The sequence below is a fragment of the Schistosoma haematobium genome, chromosome 4, assembly GCF_000699445.3.
Source record: "Schistosoma haematobium chromosome 4, whole genome shotgun sequence".
NCBI lineage: Eukaryota > Metazoa > Platyhelminthes > Trematoda > Strigeidida > Schistosomatidae > Schistosoma > Schistosoma haematobium.
Window position 1 is genome coordinate 44,418,853 of NC_067199.1, and position 27,264 is coordinate 44,446,116.

Here is a 27,264-nt window from a genome sequence, read left to right on the forward strand (position 1 = left end):
AACGTTTAGTAACTTAATGGTTTAGAATAACTGACTCATAGACAATTAATATAATCCACTAAATACTTAGGTTACAGTGTAGTGAACGAGAACACAAGTGAGGGACAATCGAATGTAATAAAATCTGAGAATCATACAGTAATTCCTTTATTTGCAAAATGTCAATCAATCGTTTCAGACTTCACTATTCTTTCATTTTCGTATCAATCATTCTTTGTTCTCGTTCTCCTTTTTTTATATTCTTAACTTTCTCAATTCGGGCATTTTACTTTCTATTGATTTTACATACTACTTATATCTGTCGATATCAGTAGCACGCACAATAAAAGGTTACCTAACTGATTTCTAAACTTTCGTAAATGTACAATTTTTGAATAAATTTCATAAGTGAAAATAGCTCATTCACAGAAAGTAAAGCATATTAACACTAGGGATTTTGAAGTTCCAGGAGCTTTGATACTACTCAACACTGTATCATAATTAGCAGTGTACATCCTTACAGTTGTTATTGTTGATAGATTTCAAATTATTACTTAGTTTTTGATTGAGATCATGAACCGATTGATATTAGACCACTATTGAAAACCTGGAAGCACTGGACAGCCATTTCGTCTTATTGTGGGACTCCTCAGCAGTGTGCATTTACGATCCCGCTGAATGTGAACAAGTTCAATTAAGTAAAATTAAAATATTAGCACAAGTATCATATAGGGATGAGTATTAACCTATTATTACTGAACTAGCAAAAAACAGTTATTGTGTGGTGTGTGCTAATTATGTCGACCCAACTGCGTCAAAAGACAAGCCCTCACATGGAATCTTCATGGCCAAAGGAAAAGAGGAAGACCAAAGAACACATTACGCCGGGAAATGGAGATAGACATGAGAAAAATGAACAAGGATTGGATGGAATTAGAAAGAAAGGCCCAGGACAGAGTGGGTTGGAGAATGCTGGTCGACAGCCTATGCTTCATTAGGAGTAACAGGTGTAAGTAAGTAAGTAAGTAAGTAGCATATAACACTAGTCAGGAATAAAATGTCTGTTCACAGAAGGTTGGGACAATCGAGGAGGAAAGAACGTGAAGTGAACTCAATTGGTATAAAAATCTAGAAACAATCAAGTGTAAGACAATTGATTGACATTTTACAGATAAAGAAATCACTGTATAGTTCTCAGATTTTACTAAGAGATTCTGTAATTTTGATGTTTATATACATTTGATTGTCCCCACTTGTGTTTTCGTCCCAAAAATAGTGAGATTTAGTTGTTAAACTGGATACCATAAACAGCAATATATATATTTCGATACAAAAAAGCACACAATGAGAAAGGATAAACGTTCAAAAAACAAACAAACAAAAATCAACTTCAGCTACCTTAACAGTAATGATATAAAAAGAAATGGCCTACAGATGAATACACAAGTCTGTACTAGATGAATGTTTGACTAGTGTAGGGGATGGTTGGAAGAAAGTTAGAGACGGCCAAATCAAAACATATAATCAGTCCTTGAACTCACTAATTTCTAGTCTGAGCCATGTTGGTAGATGCAGACTACTTGGTCGCGGTTCGTAAGACTATCGTAACCAATGGTTGGAGACTCTGTGTAACATGGCTCAGAATCGATTACAATGGCGTCACTTTATACCTTTCTTTTTACGAACTAATTCTTTCTTCCTGTACTATATTCTTGTACGCAATCTTTCTTTTATATATTACCACCATTGAACTAACTACTTCTATGTAGTCGGTGTTCATCTTGTTGTGTTAATGAGGTATGGTAACTTGGACCGATGCACATATGCGCCTGGTTCTACGTTGTAGCTCGCTGACTAGATGAATGATGAGTACACACAATGTTCATACATATATATTTTAGTGTCGGTCGTTATGTTAAGTCCACACAGCTTATTCTGGCTTCCGGATAAGTCAACTTATCCATTCACTTCAAGCGACATTTTAACCTTGTTAATTATTCACTTATCAACATCAACTGTTTTTATGTAAGCGTATGTGTGCACATTGCATTTCCTATTCACCACACGTTTGTAACTTATTTTCGTTCGACTATAAATGTCTATTAACGCTTGGTTAAATTTAGTTATGTCGCTCACCTTCACCATTGTGTATCGTTTTTTTACGCTTCGCTTTCTGATCAATGATAATACGAAGTATACATATTTAAAAATCCATTATCGTATGTGACCTACCTAATTCTGTTATTAGATGGTGGTTGGAGGTAGTCGACAGGAAACCCTGAACTCGGGTTTCGTGCTTCGATCGGGATCGAACCCGCCAGGGAGCACTAGTTCTCTCAAGATTACAGGTACACCTTGCTGACGAGTACCAAGTAGCATGAAACCCGAGTCCAGGGTTTCCTGTCGACTACCTCCAACCACCATCTAAATCTCAATACATAGTGCCCGCAGTGTCGAGTCACCTAGACTGGTGACCACATTGCAACATGATCGATAGCATTCGATCTGCACTAATAAGGAATAGACACACATGACATTGATCACCACCCAGTGATCAATCAATTGTGATAATTCCGTTATTCACTAACGCGATCTAAGTCGATGATAATATACGAGGATTAGCAGAATGTATGTTTCAATAATAATCAATCATACGATCTAATTGGAGTTAGATCTTGAGCCGCCAATATATACATATGTATTTATAAGAGTATGAAATTCAATACAAAATGAAAATCTACCTACTTGTACATCAACAGCATGATAGACTAGTGTAAGACCAACTAGAATAAGTGTTGATGCACTGATCAATGATTTTACCAATATGGAATAGATTGATGTCTATAGATGAAAGAAAAGTAAAACAGAATAAATAAGAATATAAATCAATATTTTTTTTATAATGTAAGTTTCTATTACAACTCCGCCTGGAGTCCCTTTGGGGGCTACTGCCGGTCCCAAGCCCGGATAAAGGAGGAGGGTTGGGCATGGGGTTAGCGACCCCATCCCGTAGAAAACTAACTCGCTAAAAAAAGCGCTAACCAGAAACAGTTTCTATTACGTAATCTATTCAATGTTTATGCTATATCCTAGTGAAGATTAAACCACAAGTAACTTCTGAGACCTATTAATGAACTAATATTATATATATATATTCTTATGGTATAACTAAACAGTAATTAGATTGTGTGTATCTATATTTCCCTTCTTATAAACTTTATTTTGACCTATAGATTATTGTTGTAACGGGTGGACTGCAGGTTAGATGCGCAGCGTATTTATCGATCAACTCAATGACACGTAAAACACGTAAGGACGACCTAGAGTCCCGACTGGTCCCGCCTCCCTGTCTAGCCCGGCCAATCGAGTCCAGAACGCAAGTCCCAGCCTCTGAGTTATGAATCGTTATATTTCAAACACACTCTGTTTATATACCAACCAAACAGACCACATCGTACCATAAAAATAGAAAACAACATCTGTACAATATTTAACGAGTGAAATAAATAATGGCCAATAGGGAATGCCCATTTAACGTCCAAGGACATCATTAGACTTAACATGATAATGATTGGTATATTCCTCTGCATCCCTAACAATTATTATTGTACAATTTACTGTTCTTAAGTTGTATCCAGTGTATTGATTACAGTCTCCCACGCACATAGCCACATTTTGGCTTTATTATGTATGATTTTATTTCCTATTTTATGGTGTGATGGGTCTGTTTGGCTGGTATATAAACCAAGTATTTTTAAAATATATGAATCTCATAATAGAAGCTGGTATTGATGTTCTGGACTCAACTGGACGGGTTAGGCGAACAAAAGGTTAATAAGTACACTAGGCTGATCATACCGGTCGAACACCATTGGTCATTTTTAGAATAATAAATTAGTAGGTGATTAATACATTGATTAATTAATTCATGGCAAAGCAAAGGTCGCATTTCTACAATTGAAAATCATATGGAACTCAAAATAACTGTCTTTTAACCAATATCAAAGTCAGAATCTTCAATATGAACGTCAAAAAAGGTCTACTATACTGAGCTGAAACTTGGAGAACTACTACAACCGTCATCAAGAAGGTACAAATATTTATAAACAATTGTCTACGCATAATACTCAATATCTATTGACCGGATACCATTAACAACAGCCTTCTGTGGGAGAGAACAAAACAGCTTTCAAGTGAAGAGGAAATGAGGAAAAGACGTTGGAAGTGGATACGACATATATTGAGGAAACCATTAAACTGTTTCACGAGACAAGCCTTAACTTGGAATCCTAAGAAGAAATGGAAAAGAGAAAGGCTGAAGAACACACTGCTTTGGGGGATAGAAGTAGATATGAAAAGGATGAATGACAATTGGAAGAGACTAGAAAGGATTCTCCAGGACAGCGTTGGATGGAGAATACTGATGGGCGGCCTATGCTTCTCCACGAGTGGTAACAGGTGTAAGTGAAGTAAGTACGTATTTAATTCATATCAGTGTGTGGTACAAAGAACAAATTGAACGGATTTACAGACTAATGACTATTTCAAGTCAGTACTTTTAAGGTGAAACTATGATGTTGTAGTGACCTACTTTTGTCGAGAGAACGCGATTGGTGTAATGGAAACTATTACTATAACCAATCGTACCAGGGATATATTCCACACTTTATTCGAGAAATTTCCCCAATTAACTATTCATCTCACTGACCCGGCTGCTTTGTATGGAACGCATACGCACTACCGCCTACCACCCAGCTTCAAATGGTTAAGTTGAACGGTTTTATCGCCAACTTAAAAGTGCTCTTCGAGCGCACGAAAACAACAAATTGTACGAAACCTTACCGCTCGTCCTCTTAAGTATCAGAACGAGCTTAAAGGCAGATATTCAATGTTTTGCAGCTGAAGTTGTATACGGCACGACATTGCGTCTGCCTGGGGAATTTTTCACACCACAGAACAGTAACTATTTTGGTAAATCAAACTATGTCCAACAACTGTCTGAATTTATGCGAACTCTGTCTCCGGTGTCAACTTGGATACAACATCAACAGGTAGCTCTCCCTCGAGAGTTATCTACCTGCCCTACCTGATAAGTTGGTACTCAATGCTAGACCCAAAAAACCTTCTAGCGGGATCTCTACATTTACCTCGGATCTTCTGCTAGATACATCAGAGACTTCATTGTCACGTCCCGGTCAACAGCAGATGTCATCTGCGCCATCTTCAGACGAGACTTCCGTCTCACGTCCAGATCAGTAGAACACGTCGCCCGTGACTTTGGACGAGGTTGCAGGATCACGAAGTACGAACGAGACTACCGTCTCACGTTCCGGTCGCCGAGTACGCCTACCCGTACGCTTTCGCGACTAACCGCACAACCAACAACGGATACGGTGTAGGACTGTTCCTATACTACATGCATGCTACACCTTTTCTCCTTTTCTTTGATTTTTTTGTACCTTGAGATCACGCCTCCAACCATCGCCCGTTTGATACTGTCGACTTCAGTCAACTTTGGCGAAAGCTGGCCTGATCACCCACGCTCTTGTCAACGCACTCAGTCGATATTTTGGTTCCGAATATATCTGGCATATATTTGGTCTTGCGCTTGGTTGTTATGATCGCTTCTGGTTTCTTGGCTCAACGTGGTTTCGTCCTATGTCTGCAGCGTTTTCTGGTCCGGACTCCTACGAATACAATCTTCAGATCCTGGATACAGACCACTCTGGTGTGGTACGCTAGATCAAGCAACAGGTACGGCATGTTTCCTTTGGTACCGTTCTGCGTTAAAGACCTTTGGTGGCGACTCAAGGATCAACGATCACTTCCTGTTCTGCCAACCCTTTCTTCCTGCAATCGCACGTTTGCCAATCAGTCCCACGAACTAAACCGCTTCGTATCGAAAGTGTAAACCCTTTCTAACGAGGGGCTCCTGTAGTAACCTACTTTTATCAAGAGAACGCGATTGATGTAATGGAAACAATCATTATTATAACCAATTTTACCAGGGATTGTTTTACTGTACTTGTTCGTTTAACTGTACCAAAACACATACTTTCTTCCGTTGATTGTGACCTTGTACGAATTCGGTTACGCTCAGTAACCACACTTGTAACCTGACGCGATCTCGGTATTCTTTCGATACCGCGAGATCGCCAACAAATACATCTCGACTACAGCCATCAAATGACTTCTGATATTTGGCTTATCGGTTAACTGGCACGTAGTCTTCCTGTAGTGGTGATCATAGTCAATCGCGACTCGACGCCGCACTACATTGTAATACATTAAATTAATTAAAGTATCAAATTTATTGAAATGCATATTATAACTTATAATTAAAATCTAGCTGTCAGTCATTTCGGATAATAACTATCTGGATAAGATGCTGATAGGAGTGGTTTAGTTCACAATAGTATAAACTTGATTTCCAATCAGACTATCTTACTATACTATCCATTAAATGTTAGCAGTAACTATGTAGTGTATGAACAAAGATGGATGGGATACATGACGTGCGCTTCGTTCAACTTGGGACCTATTAGCTGGATGTACGTGGATCGCAGAGTTGATATTCACACAGAAACTTGAATTCAGTAACGTTCTCTTCAAAAGCCCTTGCGTTATCCACTTAGCTACTGAGTTTTAATACGCACCCACGTGTAAACGGGTATGAATTTTAATTTACTTTGTAATGGTTTATATTACCTCGTCGTTGATATTTTAACTGAAATTAAAACATTTTTAGTTTCATTCTACGTAAGAGTTGGCAAATGCGCGTATATTAGTATTCAGCGAGATAAGTACTGCAATCAACTCCAAGTGTAGACAACGAGAACAACATTAGGGTACAGCTACATTCAGTTGACAAATCCTAAGTAAGATGGAACGTGTATATTTGATTTAAAAGCTAATCACTATCTCCCTGGTTGAAATCATTAGTCAATTGAAGCTAGACCACCATTGGATACCTGGAAGCACTGGACGGCTGTTTCGTCCTAGTATGGGACTCCTCAGCAGTGTGCGCCCACGATCCCGCCCCCGGCGAGATTCGAACCCAGGAAGTATCAGTCTCTAGACCACTGAGTCGGCATCTAACGGTGTTAATGTCGGACTTCAACCAATCCACAAAGTTGCTCCCAGGTTTGCCATGGTGGTCTAGCTTCGATTAACTCATGATTTCAACCAGTGAAATTTCTAAAAAAATCCCCACAAAACCTCTTCTGATAATCATTATCTGTCTGGATAGTGTATTAATCTAATGAAAATTAATCTGTTTGTTAAGATGTCTATTCTACCGTTTACATCACTGGGTGGCTATAACTATAGAACAATTCAAAACCAGGAGAGACTGAAAAGTTGTTTTGTCTTAGTGAGGTATCCTTGGCAATGCTTATCCACAACTAACAGAGACAAACAAAAGCCAGGATCTCCAAGTTTCACAATAAATGATTTACCATCAGAACATTGAGTTATAATATAAATATCTGAATTTCTAATTTGAATCCTGTAGTGGAATTCTAAAACTATCAATGGCTTCCCAGTGGCGAGACTCTAATTTATGGACGACTTTTGAATGAATCTTTAGTGACCTTGAGGAATATTAGCCAACCAGCAAACAGTCAGTGTATAGTAAAAATATATTATACAAAACCAAGGAAATAAAGTGGATACACTTCTTATACGTGGTTCAAAACCTTGTCAAGATTAGAAAGAGGTTCAGAGGTTGTGAAATCGTAATGCATGCAGTAGAGGAAATCATCCATACGGCTACAGAATAGTCAGCCTCTGGAGCCATGATAAAGTCTCAAAAACCCCTTCAGCCTCGAATACATAGTCCCAATATTGTCTATGTGCACTCCGGTTGTTGAGTGCACAAAATGCTACTTGTGGATAACGACACGTTGCACATAACCAAGACTATGCAGGAGTCTGTACGCTCTCCAAACATCCGTATATATTGTAGTACCTGGCTGCAGCCAGTGCTACTGGTGCTTTTATTATCCAGTTCGCGATAACTGTCGTAATTTGCCTTAGGAATTATATATGGGGGTTTCATCACGAACTGACATCAGCTATAATGCAAGAAATCTATTTAGCCAGATGGATGAAAGGCTTTCGCGTTAAAATCCGAGATCTATCATCTTATATCTGATTGATAGTCTCGCCGTTTTATTTGTTATAGACGCTCAATTATCACGTTTTGTACAAAATTCGTTGTGAACCGATTGTACGTTAGCACTAAGCACTGAAGTTGGCACCGTAACCTTGAAATCACTAAAACGCTTCCGATTGGCTTGTCCATAAATTAGAGTCTCGCCGCTCTAAACTAATAAAAAATATGTCTATTTGACTAATTTTATAAGCTTAGTGAAAAGATTCAGTACCTTAATTTATTCTTATAATATAATAATACATACCCTTAAATATACTTTAGCCATAATCATTTCTAATTCAAATACCATTAATAGAATACCCATTACAGCAAAAAATAATGAATAATCAGCTAATTTTCTACGTCTTTCATTAAATATTTTACGCCAATGTAAACGCCAACCAATTCCACGATTTGATGTTTTATAATTCATTGTTGGTTGAACTGAACCAAGTGGACCACTAGTACCATATAATGAACGTAAATCTTCTGCATTACGACGTATTTTAGCACGTATACCAATTGGTCTATTTGTTTCATCATTATTATTATTATTCGTTTCAAATATATCATTGATATCATGTAATTGTTCAGATTGTAATGAAGATTTTTGACTATGAATCATTCGTTGTGATTCATTATCGATTAGTTTACGTAATTCTTCACTTTGCTGTAGTTGTTGCTGTTGCTGTTGTTGACGATCATATGATGATTGTTCAATAGAATGTGATTCATGTAGATGATCATCTTTTCTATTGAATTGTTCTAATTGATCTAATTCACAGATTGGATCTATTGAATTATATGAATGATTATCATTCTCTTCATTTGTATTCAATATTGGTGAGATAGCAATTTTTGCTGTATTTCTAATAATTGCTTGTTTAATACTATGAGGTATTAAATGATGATCAGTTTTGTTACTATTACTACTACTATTATTATTTTGAGTAGTAGTGATAGTAGTAGTAGTAGTAGTAGTAGTAGTAGTAGTAGTAGTAGTAGTAGTAGTAGTAGTAGTAGTAGTAGTAGTAGTAGTAGTAGTAGTAGTAGTAGTATTAGCGATAGTAGGAATATTACTTCCATCATGATTAGGTCGATAAGTATTATTACTGTGAACAAGATTATCACTTTCATGAATTGAATAATGGGCTTTCTGTCGATGAGTAACGTTTTGATGATGGGTAAAACTGGTTACTAAAACAAAACAAAAACAAACACACACACACACAACAAAAACAAAGCAAATAGGAATGATTTAAATCGCTAGCAAATAATAAAAGAAAGAAAATTCGGCAAAAATTATATCGATCTAACTTGAACCAATCGAATTACACTTGACGGAGAAGATTTGGAAGATGTAAAAACCTTCGCATATCTGAGCAGCATCATTGATGATGTGAAGGCGCAAATCAGTAAAGCATGAGCAGCATATCTACAATTGAAGAACATCTGGAAATCAAAACAACTGTCAACCAACACCAAAGTGACAATTTTCAATACAAATGTGAAGAAAGTTCTACTGTATGAAGCGGAAACCTGAAGAACCACGAAAGCCATCATCCAAAAGATACAAGTGTTTATTAATAGTTGTCTATGCAAAATACTTCGGATACGTTGGCCAGACACTATCAGTAATAACCTACTATGGGAGAGAACAAACCAGATTCCAGGAGAGGAAGAAATCAGGAGGAAGTGCTGGAAGTGAATAGAACACACATTGAGGAAAGCACCAGACTGCGTCACAAGACAAGCCCTCACATGGAATCCTCAAGGCCAAAGGAGAAGAGGAAGACCACGTTACGTTGAGAAATGGAGACAGACATGAGGAGAATAAACAACAATTGGAAAGGACTAGGAAAGAAGACCCAGGACAGAGTGTGTTGGAGAATGGTGGTTGGCTCAATTGGCAGTAACCGGCCTAAGTATGTAAGTTTCATTCTGGTTTTTGTTGCTGTTTTAATCGGTCACTGTTAGGTTATCTAGTTCTAGGTTTAAGAACAATGAATATGTTCACACAAATTATATTGATCAATTAATTTAGTAATTTCGCTGATTGAAATTATGAGTCAATTGAAGCTAGATCACCATGGAAAACCTGGAAGCACTGGACGGCCGTTTCGTTTTAGTATGGGACTCGTATCAACGATCCCTCACACCACGAGATTCAAACCCAGGATCTATCAGTCTCGCTGCAGGTGTTTAACCAACCAGACCACTGAACCGGCATCCGATGGTGTTAATGTCCACAAAATCCCTTCTGATAATTAATTTATTGTAATTTTATTATCGAGCAAATCAATCAGAATCAAGTTAGAGATTTAGTTTTTTCGTGGCGAAAATTTAAAACCAGCGCTATCTAGGGCGAGAATATAATTTATGAGCGAACCAATCAGATTTACGATAACAAGTCTTGAATTTTGGCGCGAAACTAATTCATACAATTAGTTAAAGAGTTTTGGCATTATAGCTTATTTCAGTTCGTAATTCCTAACCTTCAATAAGCTATTGATTTCATGACTATTTATTTTGGAGTAACAAATGGTCATCAAGACTTTCAGGGCCATTTCCAGACTTCCTTAATACAAATCCATTGTTTATAATTTCATAGTTCTTTTAATGAATTCTTTTAGGACAACAAATGATAGATCAAGTAAAGTTGAGATCATTTATTTTCTACTCTAATCGAAGGTTCTGAATCTGAGTTTCACGTACAGGATCTTGAATACACACTGTTGGGGAGTCCCATACTAGAACTAAATGGCCGTTCAGTGATTACAGATTTTCATTGGTAGTCTAACATTGATCCATTTATGATATATCAACAAATGAATATCATGAGGGAAATAATTGAGTATTTTATTTCTATTGAAGTTAATTATCGTCATAAATTATTATCAACCTGGATTAAACATTCGTTCAGTTCTCTTTGATTTCGAATATTTACCTAATCGGTGCTTATATATTTTATTTATTTATGTATTTAAACACATAAACATTGGTACAACAAGGAACCAAATAGATATGCGCCACATAAACCATTCGATTTCTGTGAGGAGTGGGATACTGCACGAGTGCCCAAACTGAAGCAGGGAGCCACATTCGGAGCCTTTGACCTAGAGGTCTAGTCCACAAGGCAATCCCATGCTAGCCTGTGACCAACAATTGGTTCATACACCATTTGTTTTGTCAAGATCCTGGAGCCCATGTACACCATTGGTTTGGAATGAGGGTTTTCCAAATCTCCTGGGTGAACTCTCCGTGTCCACCAACACTGTTTAGATTCCGAACATTCACTTTTCGTCCCCTTAGTTTTGTATACAACACTCGTGTTGCGAGAAGTCAGTGAGTACGGCTTCCCTGATAGTGGTTGTATGCACGTAGTCATGTGAGAGCATTTGTAGAGGAAGAGCTGATTCTCCTCACTCTTGGCCGTATCAGGGCATTTGAGAGCTGGTGGAAGTACCGGGTTATGTATTTATAGACATATTATTAATCAACAGCTTCATACTACTAGTAGTTATTAGGAAAATAGTAGTATATATATGTATATATATAAACAGTATCTTGTTAAACTTACTCAAATTCCTTTTTGATGGAGTAAAAATTGATGTACTAAGCTCACGTAATGTAGATAATGTCATTCTATTCTTTTTACTACTATTAGTAGTATAATCATTGAATTTAAAATTTTCAGGATTCTTTATAGGTGATTTACTATGATTATTATTATTAGTAGTATGATTATATTGTCGTAATTTCACTTGTACTCTATCCGATGTTTCTCTACTTAATGTATGTTTATCATATGGAGATTTTTTTGGTTTATGCGTACCTGATGCCCATGCTAATGCTAATGCACCAATATGAGCTTCACGTTCTAATAAATTATCGGATTTCATTTCATCTTCTTTTTCAAATGATGATTTTAAATTATCACTTAATCTATATTCATTTAAATGAGTATCATATTCATAGAGATTACTAGTACTATTACCATTACCAGTAATATTACTATTACTATTAACAAGTATAGAATTCTTATCATTCTTATCTACATAGTCTATAGTATGAGAATTGAATTGTTCATCTTGTCTCATTGTATCACTGTAATGTCTTGGATATACACAATGAATAGTTGATTTACGACGTATAATTATAGTATTATCTGGAATAATACTATTCTCATTTGAATGATGTTGTTGTTGATGATGTTGATGATGATGATGATGATGATGATGATGATGGTGATGCATTAAAGAGGATTCCATTCGATCATGATATTTATAACGATTAGTAATATGCTCTGTAGCAGTTCGTTTTAACTTGTATAAAGAGTTACGCATCATCTCTGTTGTGTCATTATGATTACTAATACTACTATTACCATTATTATTATTATTATTATTATTATTATTATTATTATTATTATTATTATTAGTAGTAGTAGTAGTAGTAGTAGTAGCAGTAGTAGCAGTAGTAGCAGTAGTAGTCGTAGTGGTATTCGGGTCAGTATATTTCTGTTTAAGAAATTTTGTTCGTCTAAATTGATTATTTGATAAAATTGATGATCTTGATTGTTTTCTTACTTCAAATCTACGTATTTCATGATCTAATAAATCAGTTTTATGCATTATTACATGATGATGATTATTATTATCTAGTTGTAAATGACAATGTTGTTCATTAGGATCATTGATACTAGAACTATTATCGACTAATGTATTGTTTATTGATTTGAATGAACAATCAAATTGTTCTTTGGATGCTTGTAAATCATCAATTTGAATTCGCTGATTAGATGGAACATTCATTGTAGTACTAGTAGCAGTACTAGACGTCGTCGTAGAAGAAGAAGAGTTTGGTTGTGCCTCAATAGGCTTCAATGAATGTGGATATACTTCAATGATTTGATGATAATGATTATTATTATTATTACTAAAGTTATTATGATTGGTGCCAATATCTTCAAAACTTGAAATAACCGATTTCCAACTTCCACTTGTGGAATGTTTAAAATCATCTAAATTTTCTAGAAATTTTGTAGAACCAACTGATTGAAACATTTCAAAACTATCGGTTTCTGTACTTGGTTGATGATGTAATAAATATGAATAACGTTTAAATCCTCTTAAATCATAATCATCAAGTATATTATGTTGAGTTTTATAAATTGAATTGGAACATTCCGGATTAAATTTCATTGATTGTTCTATTCTTTGTTCTTTTTCTTTTTCGTCTTTTTCTTTCTCTTCTTCTTCTTCGTCGCCGTCGTCTTCGGGTTCTTTCATTTTTTCATCCATTTTAAATGATTATAAAATTGAATATGGATTAGTTCTTGAAAGAAGAGAATCATTTGTAAGTTTATAATACGATCAATTGGTTGATTCTAAAGGATTGAAGAAAGAAATACATGAATTTACAAAGTATAGATGTATTAGATAGTGGAATGTAGTTAATAACCCTACCATCACCCCCTCCTTGAATTTGTATTACATGATTGTGATATCCGAGCGAAGATTAAATCACGAGTAACTTCTGAGATTTATTAATGGACTAATATCATCTATATATTCTTATGATATGACATTTCAATAATTAGATTATGTATATCTATATTCCGCTTGTTATAAGCTTCATTTTGACTTATAATTTATTATTGTACGATTCATTGTTCTTAAGCTATGTTCAGTTTATTGACTACTGCCTCCCACGTTCACAGACACTTTTTGGGCTTATTTGTGTTATTTTCTATTTTATGGTGCGTTGTGGTCTGTTTGGTTGCTATAAAAACTCAGTATGTCTGAAATAAATGATTCGATTCGATTCCCATAGTGGGAGCTGGTATTGGTGTTCTGGACTCAAATGGACGGGCTAGGCGGACATAGGACCAATAAGGACGCTAGGCTACTCATACCGGTCGAACGTCATTGGTTTGGCGGCACAGTGCTAAGATTGTATAAGTCGTATTTGATTGGTGGATAAATCACCTGATAACTAGCCGGACATAAAGTCACAACAATGATAGTTGATACTTCGTAGGTAAACTCATTTATAATCCGTAAGGTATTGATTTCTCCCTTGGAATTCTTCTTTGTGTCATCTAATACTATTGTGAAGTATTTGAGCCAGAATTGATTTCATGTGAAACTTTAATATTCACCATAAATCAATACCAGTTGATTATAAGTTAGTGATTAGTTAATTTACAACATGTGACTTTTTCATAGGGAGATCCATCAATTTAACAGTAAAAAAAAACTGTCATCAATGCTTCTGAATAATAGTTATGGTAATATCATATTCTGAATGAAATCATACTGTTTGACTTCAACTTCATAGTTTCAACAGTTAAAAATTCTCCACAAGATCTAGAAACTTTGGGTTTGATTACCAATGAACTAGCTTACTATTGAGGAGTTTCATTCTAGTATGAAATAGTTGTCAAGTATTCATTGATTCTTAATGGTTGCTACACCGACTAACATAGATGCGTTATGAATATCACTTATTACAAAAATTCTTTACGAATTACTTGTTATTACATCTATGTGTATACACGAGTGATTTCATCCGTTTTCGAACTGTACGTGAAACATTTCTGTTCTGACAAAAAGATGAATCGTCTAAGATGTTAACAATAGTATGATCTTGAATTTGCCCTATGTTAATATGTAGGATCAATTTTTGATCAGTTCTTGTTGACAGACATACATTCTGTGTGAATTATATTGATAGAGGTACATCCTTCTCATAAGTTTCAAATAAAAAGAAATGATCGTTTTGGATTCCAATTCTAGCTAAGGTTCATCTATTCTAAGTCTTTTGAAATAATTTGGATTATATATTGAGTTAAATTGAGAGTTGTGGAAATTTTGTTTTGTACTCATGATTCCTTCTAGTTTCACAGAGTACATGTTACTTTTAAGCTATTGACTTAGAATTTAATGCCCTATATTTCTAACTTCAAGCATTAAAAACTAACCAGTGTCATACAAAACTATCTCACATTAATCAATTGATGTTAGACCACCGTTGGAAACCTGGAAGCACTGGACGGCCGTTTCGTCCTAGTATGGGACTCCTCAGCAGTGCGCATCCACGATCCACGAAATTGCGCGATTGATGTTAGACACTAACACCATTGGATGCCGGCTCAGTGGTCAAATGGTTAAGTGCTAAGGCGCGAAGCCAGTAGGTCCTGGGTCCGAATCCCGCGGGGTGCGGGGTCGTGGATGCGCACTGCTGGTATCTCACATCATTCTGATCATATATATTATATAACAGAACACAAAAGGTATTTAAGTTCAGATGCACTAAATTCATTAATATCTGTCTGTTATTTGTGTAAGAATGAAGATTGCTTTTAACTGATAAACTAATCTGAATGAATACATGTTGTTTATGATTGAGATCATGAACCGATCGATATTAGACCACCATGAAAAGTCTAGAAGCACTGGACGGCCGTTTCGTCCTACTGTGGGACTCCTAAATAGCAGTGCGCATCCATGATTCCGCTGGCGGGATTCGAACTCAGAACTTTCGGTCTCACGCAAAAACTTTTAACCTCTAGACTACTGAGTCTATTGTGAGATAGTAACTCACGGATGACAATGGTGACGCTTGTTTTCGTGGATTAGTTGAATGTAGACATTAACACCGTTGGATGCTGGCCAGATCAGTGGTCTAGTGGTTAATTTCTCACTCGCGTGACGGATTGATCCTGTGTTAGAATCTTGTGAGGCGGGATCGTAAATGTGCACTGCTGAAGAGTCCCACAATAGGTCGAAACAGTCATGCAATGCTTCCAGGTTTTCCATGGTGATCTAGCTTCAATTGACTCATGATCTCAACTATTGAAATTATTGTAATATCCACAACCCCCCTTTCTAATACTAATAATTAATTATTTCCCTAATACACTAACATACTAAATCATCATACTTTTCTTGTAAAGAAGCAGGCAAACAAACAAACAAACAAACTTGTATATTCACTTCATTCTTTTTTAAAGTTTTACAATGAAAAGTATGTAATTCAATGAGAAAAACATGACAACTTTTCTTTTCTTTTCTTCTCTTCTTTTATTATTTCTTTCCATTTTCTTTTACATTTGTACTATGAAATGATTTGATGTCTTAGTTACAAAAATGTATATTATGTCATAAATGTTCTTATAATTCAATAGTGAACTAAACTAAATCAAGGTCATTTTGAAACTATGACTATAATTACATAATGAAATTTTACATTTGACATAGTTAACAAGCAAAAAAATCAAACAAGGTAAACAACATCAGCAACAACAACAGTAGTAATCATAAACCGAGTCAACATCCTCAAGGTGAATTGAACACTTACAGTAAAGGAGAGAGAGAGAGTGAGATACACATACACACACACACATACACACACAGGGAGAGGGGTGGGAGGGGGAGAAAGAGGAAATAAACCAACAACAACAAAAAAAAAATAGAAAAAATAATAAAGAATCTATGTAACTAAATAAAGTGAAATGATATTTTTCAACAAAAAAACGGAGTTTTTTTTTTACTTAAGACTATTTAAAATAGAATAAACCTTTAGTTCATGTTAAATGTTAAGATTCATTGTCTGTGAATCAAAAACAAAAAGAGAGAAGAATCTAGATATTTTGTTACTATCCTAGATACAAAAGAAAATATCATGAAAACACTCCTTGTTGTTCTTTTTTTTCTTTTTTTTTTGAAGGAAAACTAATGATAGTTCTTATTTAATCTTGGTAAAGTACAGTACAATTTTTAAGGAAAAAATATAGCGAGACTATAGTTTATGAATAAATTTATCAGGTATAAGATAACAGGTCTAGGATTTTTGGCGCGAAATTTATTCATCTACTTGGTTAAATACAGTTTTGGCATTATAACTGATGTCATTTTATGATGAAAACCCTAAATCTAATTCTGAAACCTTAACTGGAGTATAACAGAAGCTCCCCTGAAGCTAGTCGTTGTTGTTCAACTTGCATCCAATATGTTTCACTGATCCCAAGCACCTCTAGGTTGTATCTCCTCATTTCTGTAGCAATTTGGAAGACTCTCCCGGTCTCACACATTGTACGAGTATTCCATGTACCTAAATAAATGGTTGCTCTGGTTGTCAGAAGGGGTATCGGCCTCGTGACTTCCGAAGGAACTCGGCTTTCATCATGTGACGTCATAACTCTTCTAAATGAAGATCTTCTGACTCCCAGGGCAGAGTTTAAAAGGTTTGAATAATTTTTTCTGGTTAACGTTTTTCTGGCAAGTTAGTTTTCTACAGGATGGGGTCGCTAACCCCATGCCCAACCCTCCTCTTTTATCCGGGCTTGGGACAAGCAGTAGCCCCCGGAGGGACTCAAGGCGGAGTTGAACCCTTGACCATCAACTGTAAATCATAATTCTAATTCATCACAGGTTTATAACCCTCATTTGGTCTTAGTTATTAGGTGGACACTCTCAAGGTCAGTCTAGCGTCACGCGAAAATCGTCCATAAATTATAGTCTCACTAGAAAAATTTGTGTATACTGGGAATAATGAAATCGTGTTGATTAGTTCAATGTTTATTTTTAATCTTATTGGCTTAATAAATATGTCAACGATACACCAGTTTAGATGGTGGTTGGAGGTAGTCAACAGGAAACCCTGGACCCTATCTACAACAACCATCTAATTTCAACATAGTGCATGCAATGTCAAGTCACTTAGACTAGTGTCCACAATGCAACCTGATCGATAGCATTCGATCTGCACTAGGAGGGACTTGACACACATGATATTGATCATCACCTAGTGATCGATCAATTGTGATACATCAGTTTAAAATAACTAAATATATATAGGGATTATTATTATTATTGTGGAGATCAGTTTAGCATAAAAGTGATATTCATTAGTAATTAACCTTGTGGTTTGTACTACTTATATTTATATAAGTAGAATATAACGATAGTCAGGAGTAGAATGTCCGGCAGCAGAAGATCGAGAAGGAAAGAGTGAGAACAGAAAGCAATTGGCATGTAAATGAAGGGACAGTGAAGTTTGAGACGAATGATTGACATTTTACAAATGAAGTACTTACTGTATGATTCTCAGCTTTTACTAAGAGATTCTGTAATTCTGGCGTTCACACTCATTCGATTGTCCCCGCTTGTGTTCTTGTTCACTACAACCTTACTTACGGTACTGAAGTGAACGAGAACAAAAATGGGGGCAATCAAATGTATTTGAACACGAAATTATTGAATATTTTAGTAAAATCTGAGAACCATACATTAAATACTTCGTTATTCAAATGTTAATTAATTGTCTCACACTTTGTTGTTTCTTCGTTTCTACATCAATAACACTCTGTTCTCGTTTTCTTTTTTTCGATCTTCTTAACCTTCTTCCGCCAGGTATTTTACGTTCTATTGATGATACATATCATTTATATGTGTCGACATCAGTAGCAGACACTACAGTACTATTTGAAAACAGGGAGCACTGGATAGCTGTTTTGTTCTAATATGGGACTCTATGTAATTGACTCTTTGCAAGTTTTAGAGATTTTCATGGGCGAATTCAGTAGCAAATAACTGAATGATCATTTGTCCAGGTGTGAATTTTAGGTGTTGTATGTTTGAATCCTACAGGGAACATCAGTTCCTTCGTTGATGCAAATATGCCTGTGGTGTAAACAACTTATGTGGACATGCATAAGTAGTATATAACACCAATCGGAAGTGAAAAGCTTGACAGCAGAAGACTAAGAAGATCGAGTTGAAGAGGATCGAAAGAAAAATAGAAAAGAATCGTGCACTCGAAGAACATTACAGAATGTGATGGACAATCAATGAAAATCAAAGATGGATGGTGGCTAGCAGTGGAATTCAAGACGCGTCTTTCGTCCTATTCGGGACTCGTCAGCTTATAACACATGTAACATAAAGCAATATCAAGGGGATCAGCACAGGACCCACATATGCTATTAAAAAACCGATCAATTACAATCGTAAACAACAATGGAAAAATCCAAGCAAACAATACAAAGTGAATTCAAAGTTTACCCAATTGCACAGGATACTGGCTATCAGGACTCAATATCTGAATGGATAATGCAATGAGGTTTCAAGCGAATGGTACTGGGTTCGAGTCCCAGACTGTACATCAACTCTGGGAGGCCAGCACATCCAGCCACCGAGGCTTGAATAGGACGAAACGCGTGTCCTGGATTCCACTGCTAGCCACTACCCATCTGTGATGATATATTCACAGTTTTTTAAAAGTTTATCCGGAAATATGCGTATGGAAAATAGATTGTGATTTTAAATTCAGTGTTATACTTTTTGAATGTATCCATATCATTCATTGGTCATGATATATCTAAGGAGATTGTTTTCAAGATGAAACATCTAAGTTAACCTAAGAATTATTGATTCATAATATATTTTCATCAAAGAATAATTTATTGATTTGTACAAAACTCATTATAAGCTACTTTTCTAAATTTTCTTGTATACAGTTGTATCCAACTGATGAGTTCCGAATAGGACGAAACCTGTATCCTAAATTTCACTGCTAGCCAACATATACCTTTGCTTATAAGTCTGCTAAGCATAGTTTGATGATGTTCAGCAATTATCACCATTCGACAATGTTGATGATAGGATCTAAATTGAATTCAAAATTTTATCTTTGTGATATTTTGCTTAAATAAAGACCAAATTGATCTTTACAACGATCGATAAACAGTAAATCCACCTGAAACTGACAGTACACGAAATTCCAGAGTTAGAATACTTCTGAGTAGAAAGAGAAATTTAATTCATTTTCTGTTTTCAAAAGACAGACGAATAGTGTACAGAGAACACAATTGATGATGAGGTAAGTAGAACTTGATGAACATTTCATTGATAGTAGCCTAAAACCGAAATGTCAAACTGAAAGTACTCCAACAGTTCTGAAGAATTTTTAATTTAAGGAAGATACCACTGTGGATATACTAAAGAATAGACTGTCTAGATCTCTGAGGAACACGTTTTATTTACTGAAGCTTCTGATTATTTTCTCCAGTAAAAAATGTATTCGAAAGATCAGTAGGGATAAACTTCTGCTTTGGCCCACCCCAATGTGTATTTATCGGCTTACATATTGTTTTGGAGCAAGTTATATTGGTTGTACAAAGTGGTCACTTAGTAAGCTAATATCCGAGAACTGTCCTGTTTGACTATCTAAAGCAGAATACGAATTGATAGACAGTTTAATCCTTGAACATGTGGTTAACTCTGGTCACAGATCACCACAAGAATTGACCTTTAATATTACCGACAAAGTTAAATGAATTGATTGGTCTTACCACTCATCCTACTTTCATAAATTATTATTTCTTACTATTTCTCAAACTAATACATAATAAGCTACGTATAAGCTAGATCACCATTACAAATCTGAAAACACTGGACAGCCATTACGTCCTACTATGGAACTTGTCAACAGTACGCATCCACGATCCCTCACATGGAATTCAAACTTAGGACCTTCTGTCTTGGCGTTTAACTTTCAGACCACTGAACCAGTATCCAATGGTTTTAATGTCACACACTATAACGAAACAGTCATTCAGTGATTCCAGGTTTCCAATGGTGGTTCAACTTAGAATGAGTCATGAATTCAACTTTGAATCATTAGTTATTTTGCTTAATGATACAACACCTATTTCATTCTCATGGATTTCTACATTAAATCTCTGATAATCAAGTAACACTAATCTATTTCATGATAGATTATTACATATGAGATGATTGTATGAACTTAATGTAATGATAGTCAAAAAGAGACGTCTTTATGCGTTTTATCAAATCGATGGCCTTCTTAAAATTCTAAGAGAACTCATTTCCTACACGTGCCTGCTTACAATATGATGTGATATTGAACACACCACCTTCTGATGATTCAGTAAGCATGTTACTTTGACGGTATGTATCAAGTAACTGATGTACCGAGACTATAATTTATGAACGAATCAATCACATGTAAGATAATAGGTCTCGGGTATTGTCGGGAAATCTACTCATCCATTTGATCAAGTAGCGTCTTGACATTTTAGCTGATATCAGCTCATGATGAAAACCCTACATCTAATCTCTATCCCTAACCATCAAGTGTAATGCCTCACACTGGTTTCAAATCTTCGTTTGCTCCCAATTATCAGATGAACACTCTCAAGATCACTATAGCGTCTCTCAAAGGTCGTCCATAAATTATAGTCTCACTGCTAAATTATGATTGAAATCAAAATATAAACATTTATTTTTGAACTATTCTCATTCTCCATTCATCTGCTGTGTAACTATTATTAAGTGTCGTTAAACACATTTATTCAGCTAATACACCGTAGTTTTTCAATCTATCAAAACTAAATAAGACATAACTTGGCTAATGTAGATAGATTAAGTCAGCTATTCAAATAAGAGTTTCGAGTGTTCTCATTCGCAACAGAAGGAATTAAATCAATTTTTAAAAAGAAACGAAAATTATATTGTGAGACATGACAGAGAGAACGTGATTTACAAATGATTGATTACTGTATGGTGATCATTGTCATGTATGTCAGGTCCTTTTTAGTTCAGATTGAATCCTATCGACTAAGTTGCACTGTGTCCACCAGTCTAAGTGATTCGACATTGTGTGCACTATGTAAAGATAAAGTGGTGGTTAGAGGTAGTCGACAGGAAACCCTGGAACTAGGTTTCGTGCTATTTGGCATTTGTCAGAAAGATGTACCAGTAATCTTGCAAGAACTGATAATCCCTGACGGATTCCATTCCGTGTCACAGAACGTGACCATTGGTACCTTAAGTTCACAGAATAAGAAATTTCATCGAAAAAATAAACAAAACAAACCTATTTGATATTTATAATTTGCTTTGTTCAAATCTTATAAATGCCTTTCACATGAATTTCATATTTACCTCATAATCTAAATGAGATACAAATGAACTGAATTGTTGATTTATGCATAAATCTAGTGATTTACATTCAATAAATATCTATATCAGAAGAGGTTTTATGGAGATCTTAGTTATTTTAATAGTTGAGATCATCAGTCAATTGAAGCTAGACTACCATGGAAGACCTGGAAGCATTGAACGGCCGTTTCGTCGTAGTATGAGACTACTCAGCAGTGCGCACCCACGACCCCCCCGCGAGACTCGAGTCCAGGACCTATCAGTCTCGCGCGTATGACATATCAGCTCAGTGAAGACAATGGTGTACGGTGGCGCGATTTCGTGGATTGATTGAAGCTAGACATTAACACTGTTGGATGCCGGCCGGCCCAGTGGTCTAATGATTAAGCGCTCGCGCGCGAGGGCGATAGGTCCTAGGTCCAAACCTCACAGGGGAAGGAATCGTGGATGCACACTGCTGAGGAGTCCCATACTAAGACAAGACGTCCGTCCAGTGTTTTCAGGTTTTCCATGATAGTTTAGCATCAATTGACTCATGATTTCAACTTTTGAAATATCTATATACTTATTGATGTATTTCCTATTCAACCTTTTGTTTCTGCGTAATTCTCAAATATTTAAATTAGAACAATAGAAACTGATGATTACATAAGAATAATAGATACCAATGCATCGTTCCTTATCAGATCTTGATAACTAAGGTCAGTCAAATCAAGCGAAAAATTAAATATATGTCATTAGTATCCATGATAATTGTCTTAGTCTTACACTAATACATCTCTATATTCTGAAATCATTGAACTACGATAATTGAATTCATTAATTTGATACTATCTTTGAAAGGAAAAATGAAATCAGTAAAACTGGCTTTTATTAACAAACAACCAACCAAACAAACAAATAAACAGACAGAGAAACGATTCAGTACCGTATATATATACGTGAGAGAAAGGAAGTTATCGCATACATAAACAGTGTCCTGATTGATTATTTCCCACGTATGTTATACTTCTAAGTGAACTGTTCAACATTTGGATTGATAATAATCATGTCTTATTCATGCAGGAACATGCACACAGATATTATAAATTGTAGTGTGTTCTACTGATGTCGATAAATATAAGTAGTATATCACAAATCAAAAGTGGAATGCATGGTGGCAGAATTAGATGGTGGTTGGAGGTAGTCGACAGAAAACCGCCAGGAAGCACCAGTTCCCTCAAGATTACAGGTACACCTTGCTGACGAGTGCCAAGTAGCACGAAACCCAGGTCCAGAGTTTCCTATTGACTACCTCCAACCACTATCGAATCTCAATATATAGTACCCGCAGTGTCGAGTCACCTAGACTGGTGACCACATTGCAACATGATTGATAGCATTCGATCTGCACTAATAAGGAATAGACACGCATGACATTGATCGCCACCCAGTGATCAGTCAATTGTGATGGTGGCAGAATGTTAAGAAGATCGAAGAGAAGAGAACGAGAACAAAGCGTGATTGGTGTAGAAACGAAGAAATAATAAAGTCTGAGACAATTGATTGATATTTTACAAATGAAGTATTTACTGTATGGTTCTCAGAATTTAATAAGAGACTATGTAATTTTGTATTCAAGTACATTTGGTTGTCCCCACTGGTATTCTCATTCACTACACAATGACAATGGATGATGGTTGCATAGCTAGTTAGAGCAAAACTTAATAATCTAATGGTAATTTGACAATAGTGTTCCTTGTGTGTTACTGTGATCAATCTATGACAGAGTGATGAATGTACACTGCTAGGAAAAAGGTAGATTTTCAATGATCATTTAACTAACGGCATGTATGTGAATAATCCCAATATTTCGTCCGATTAACTGATTTGAGCTTCTACAAAGATTTTAAAAGATTTACAATTAAAACTATGCCAAAACTTTACTCACTCAAGATTAAACGTTGATTTCATTTCCAGTAATATAATAAGCTTTTGAATGTTAAATGTTTGCATCATGTTGCTAATTCAGAATGCTAACAGTTAAATTCATGGGTCGATCTAAGCTAGATCACCATTAGAAATCTGGAAACATTGGATGACCATTACGTTCTAGTATGAAACTCCTTGACAGTGCGCATCCATGATGTCGCATACGGGACTTGAAACTAGGAACTTCAGTCTCTCGCACGAACGATTACCTCTAGACTACTGAACCGATATTCAACGTCGTTAACTTAGAATGACTCACGAATTCAACTGTTTAAATTACTACAATCTCTACAAAATCCCCATTTTGAATCCAGCTACGGGGTAGTATGAATGAGATGAAAGACAAGGTTCAAATGTTTATTTGTAACTAGCTATGCTCTATCTATTCTACTAAAATTATTCTGATTTGAACATGTATTCATAGTTTTAACTATCAGTCTTTTTTATGAGTAACAAAACCTTTGTGAAGAATTTCGACTTGATTAAAGTTGTCCTACTGTGGTGTATGCTACTTATTTTTGCATATATAAGTAGTATGTAACACCAGTCCAAAATGGAATGGCTGAGAGCAAGGGGTTGAGTAGATTGAAATGAAGAGAACGAAACTGAAAGCAATCAAAATAAAAACAGGGATAAAGAAACAATCAAGTTTATAAGAGACTATTTGGTGGGACTATAATTCATGGACGATCTTTGAGCGGCGCTAAAGTGACTTTGAGAGTGTTAACTTAATAATTAGGACCAAATGAGGTTTATAAACCAGCATAAGGAATTAGAGTTATGATTTACAGTTTATGATTAAGGTTAGGAATTAGATTTAGGTTTTTCATCACGAACTGATATCAGGCATAATGCCAAATCTTTATTTAGCAATATGGGAGAGACCTGTTATCTTATACCTGATTGATTCGTCCATAAACTATAGTCACGCCGACTATTCAAAGATGATGTGCAAATGATGTATTTGATGTATAATCTTCCAAATTTAGTAAATTACTGTGTAATAGTGCCCTAAACAATAAATTGGTATTGCCCGCCTAAGTTCTCATTCACTACTCCATCACTTGATGAATTTTCATACAAATTTTTACACAAATTACCTTGAAATTAGTATCATCTCTTATTAATATACATTTAAACATACAAAATTAATAAGTCAGTTAATTAGTTCATACATAACGAATTGAATATGTTATTTTGATGGAGTTTCGTTCTTTGAGATGGATGATTTAGTCATGGAGCATTCATCATTCTTCTGAACAACATCAGTACAAACTTCAGATAGAAGTGTGGTGTTCAAAGTTTCTTCACATATGGCTTACAGCTCAGAGAATCAAACTCCATCAAACTAAAATGGAGTTTTGTACTTCGAGCTGGATGATTTAGTCATGGAGCATTCATCATTCTTCTGAACAACATCATCAGTACAAACTTCAGATAGAAGTGTAGTGTTACAAATCTTCTCTATCATTTGAGTATCTTATCATTAACTCTAATTGGAAACTCCGCCTGGAGTCCCTCCTGGGGCTACTGCCGGTAAGCCCGGATAAAGGAGGAGGGTTGAGCATGGGGTTAGCGACTCCAGAACAGAGTGAATTGGAGAGTGCTGATCAGCGGCCTATGCTCCATTAGGAGTAACAGGCGTAAGTAAGTAAGGAGTAAGTAAGTAAGTAACTCTAATTGGAAATTGTCTTAATTCGTTCACAGTTTCTTTTGATTTTGTTAATTAATTTTAATACTTCCATTTGTCTTATGTAAACAGAAACTGTAGAAATGTCTTTTTATGTCTCAAAAATAGAAATAGTATAATAATATAAAATGCTTTACATGGATAACAAAAAAATAAATGGAAACAGAAAGGAGATAAAAACCAAAGAACACATATTGGGAAATAAAAGACGATATGAAAAGGATGAATGACAACTGAAAATGATTGTCCTCATGATAAGGTTGGATGGAGAGTATTAGTGGACGGCCTATACTAAGTAGGTGGGGAAGAAAGAAAAAAAGAAAAAAAAAAAAAAGGAAAAGAAAAAAGGAAAGAAAGAAGAAAGGAAAAAAGGAAAAAGAAAAAAGAAAGAAAAGAAAGAAAAAAGGAAGAAAGAAAAAAGAAAGGGGAAGAAAGAAAGGGAAGGAAAGAAAAAAAAAAAAGGAAAAAAAAAAAAAAAAAAGAAAAAAAAAAGAAAGAAAGAAAGAAGGTAAAAAAGTAAGTAAGTAAGTAAGTAAGTAAGTAAGTAAGTAAGTAAGTAAGTATATATGAATGTATGTATGTATGTATGTATGTATGTATGTATGTATGTATGTATGTATGTATGTATGTATGTATGTATGTATGTATGTATGTATGTGAAGTAACAGCAAAAATAAATGAACAAAGTGTATGAAGAATACTAATATATAAAATTGTTTTTAAAATTAAATCAAACAGAGAGGAGATAATGGTGTGATCAATGTTTTAATGAATTCAAAGATTTGGATTGTTCACTTGAATCCCTAAAACTTCTTTCATATTTAAGCAATAAGATTCAACTCTATAAGAGAAAGTAGTAGGCAATGGACAAACTACTCGAAACTATCTTTTTTCTGTCTACTAACTGAAAACTATCGACCGTGTGTGATAGAAAGGTTATACTCTTTCCTAAACACGAAGAGAGGTGTTCATTAATTTATTGATTCAGTTGTTTGGTTGTACTCCGAACTCGTAGATACACATGGATGTGATAAATTCTGATAATGTATCCATAAATTGATGAATCACCAAAAATTGGCTAGAAATTGATGGATAAATTAGTTGAAAAAGACCTTCTACGAAGTTCGATATCGTCTCTTACATGTAACATAAGCTATAGGTAGTCCAGTCAACAACCCAACTCTAAATATTCACAAAGGAATTTGTAAAACCCTTATCTCTTTTTTGGTCAAATTAGGTTTAACAAACAATTTCACTTGTTATTATCTTCCATATCCTTTGTTCATTCAATTTTCGGTGAAACTATAACTTATGGACGACTTTTGAGCGGCGCTAAAGGGATTTCGAGAGTGTCTACCTACTTGGTAGGGCTAAGTGAAAGTTATAAAGCAGTTCAAAGAATAAGGATTATGATTTACAGTTGATGGTTAAGGTTAAGAATTAGATTTAGGGTTGTTATCACGAACTGACATCAGCTATAATGTCAAAACTCTATTTAG

General features: G+C 35.4%; 1 protein-coding gene across 1 annotated transcript in view; it reads right to left on the reverse strand.

Moving 5' to 3' along the window:
• Window positions 1-27,264, reverse strand: part of MS3_00008175 (uncharacterized protein) — an 89,168-nt gene that overhangs the window by 21,281 nt on the left and 40,623 nt on the right. Inside the window, exons 2-4 of the mRNA XM_035732780.2 lie at window positions 11,715-13,523; window positions 8,400-9,331; window positions 2,725-2,820 (exon numbers count right to left, since the gene is read on the reverse strand). Coding sequence (XP_035585860.2) covers window positions 2,725-2,820; window positions 8,400-9,331; window positions 11,715-13,437 — 2,751 coding nt within the window. The 5' untranslated portion in view covers window positions 13,438-13,523. The remainder of the gene's footprint in view (window positions 1-2,724; window positions 2,821-8,399; window positions 9,332-11,714; window positions 13,524-27,264) is intronic.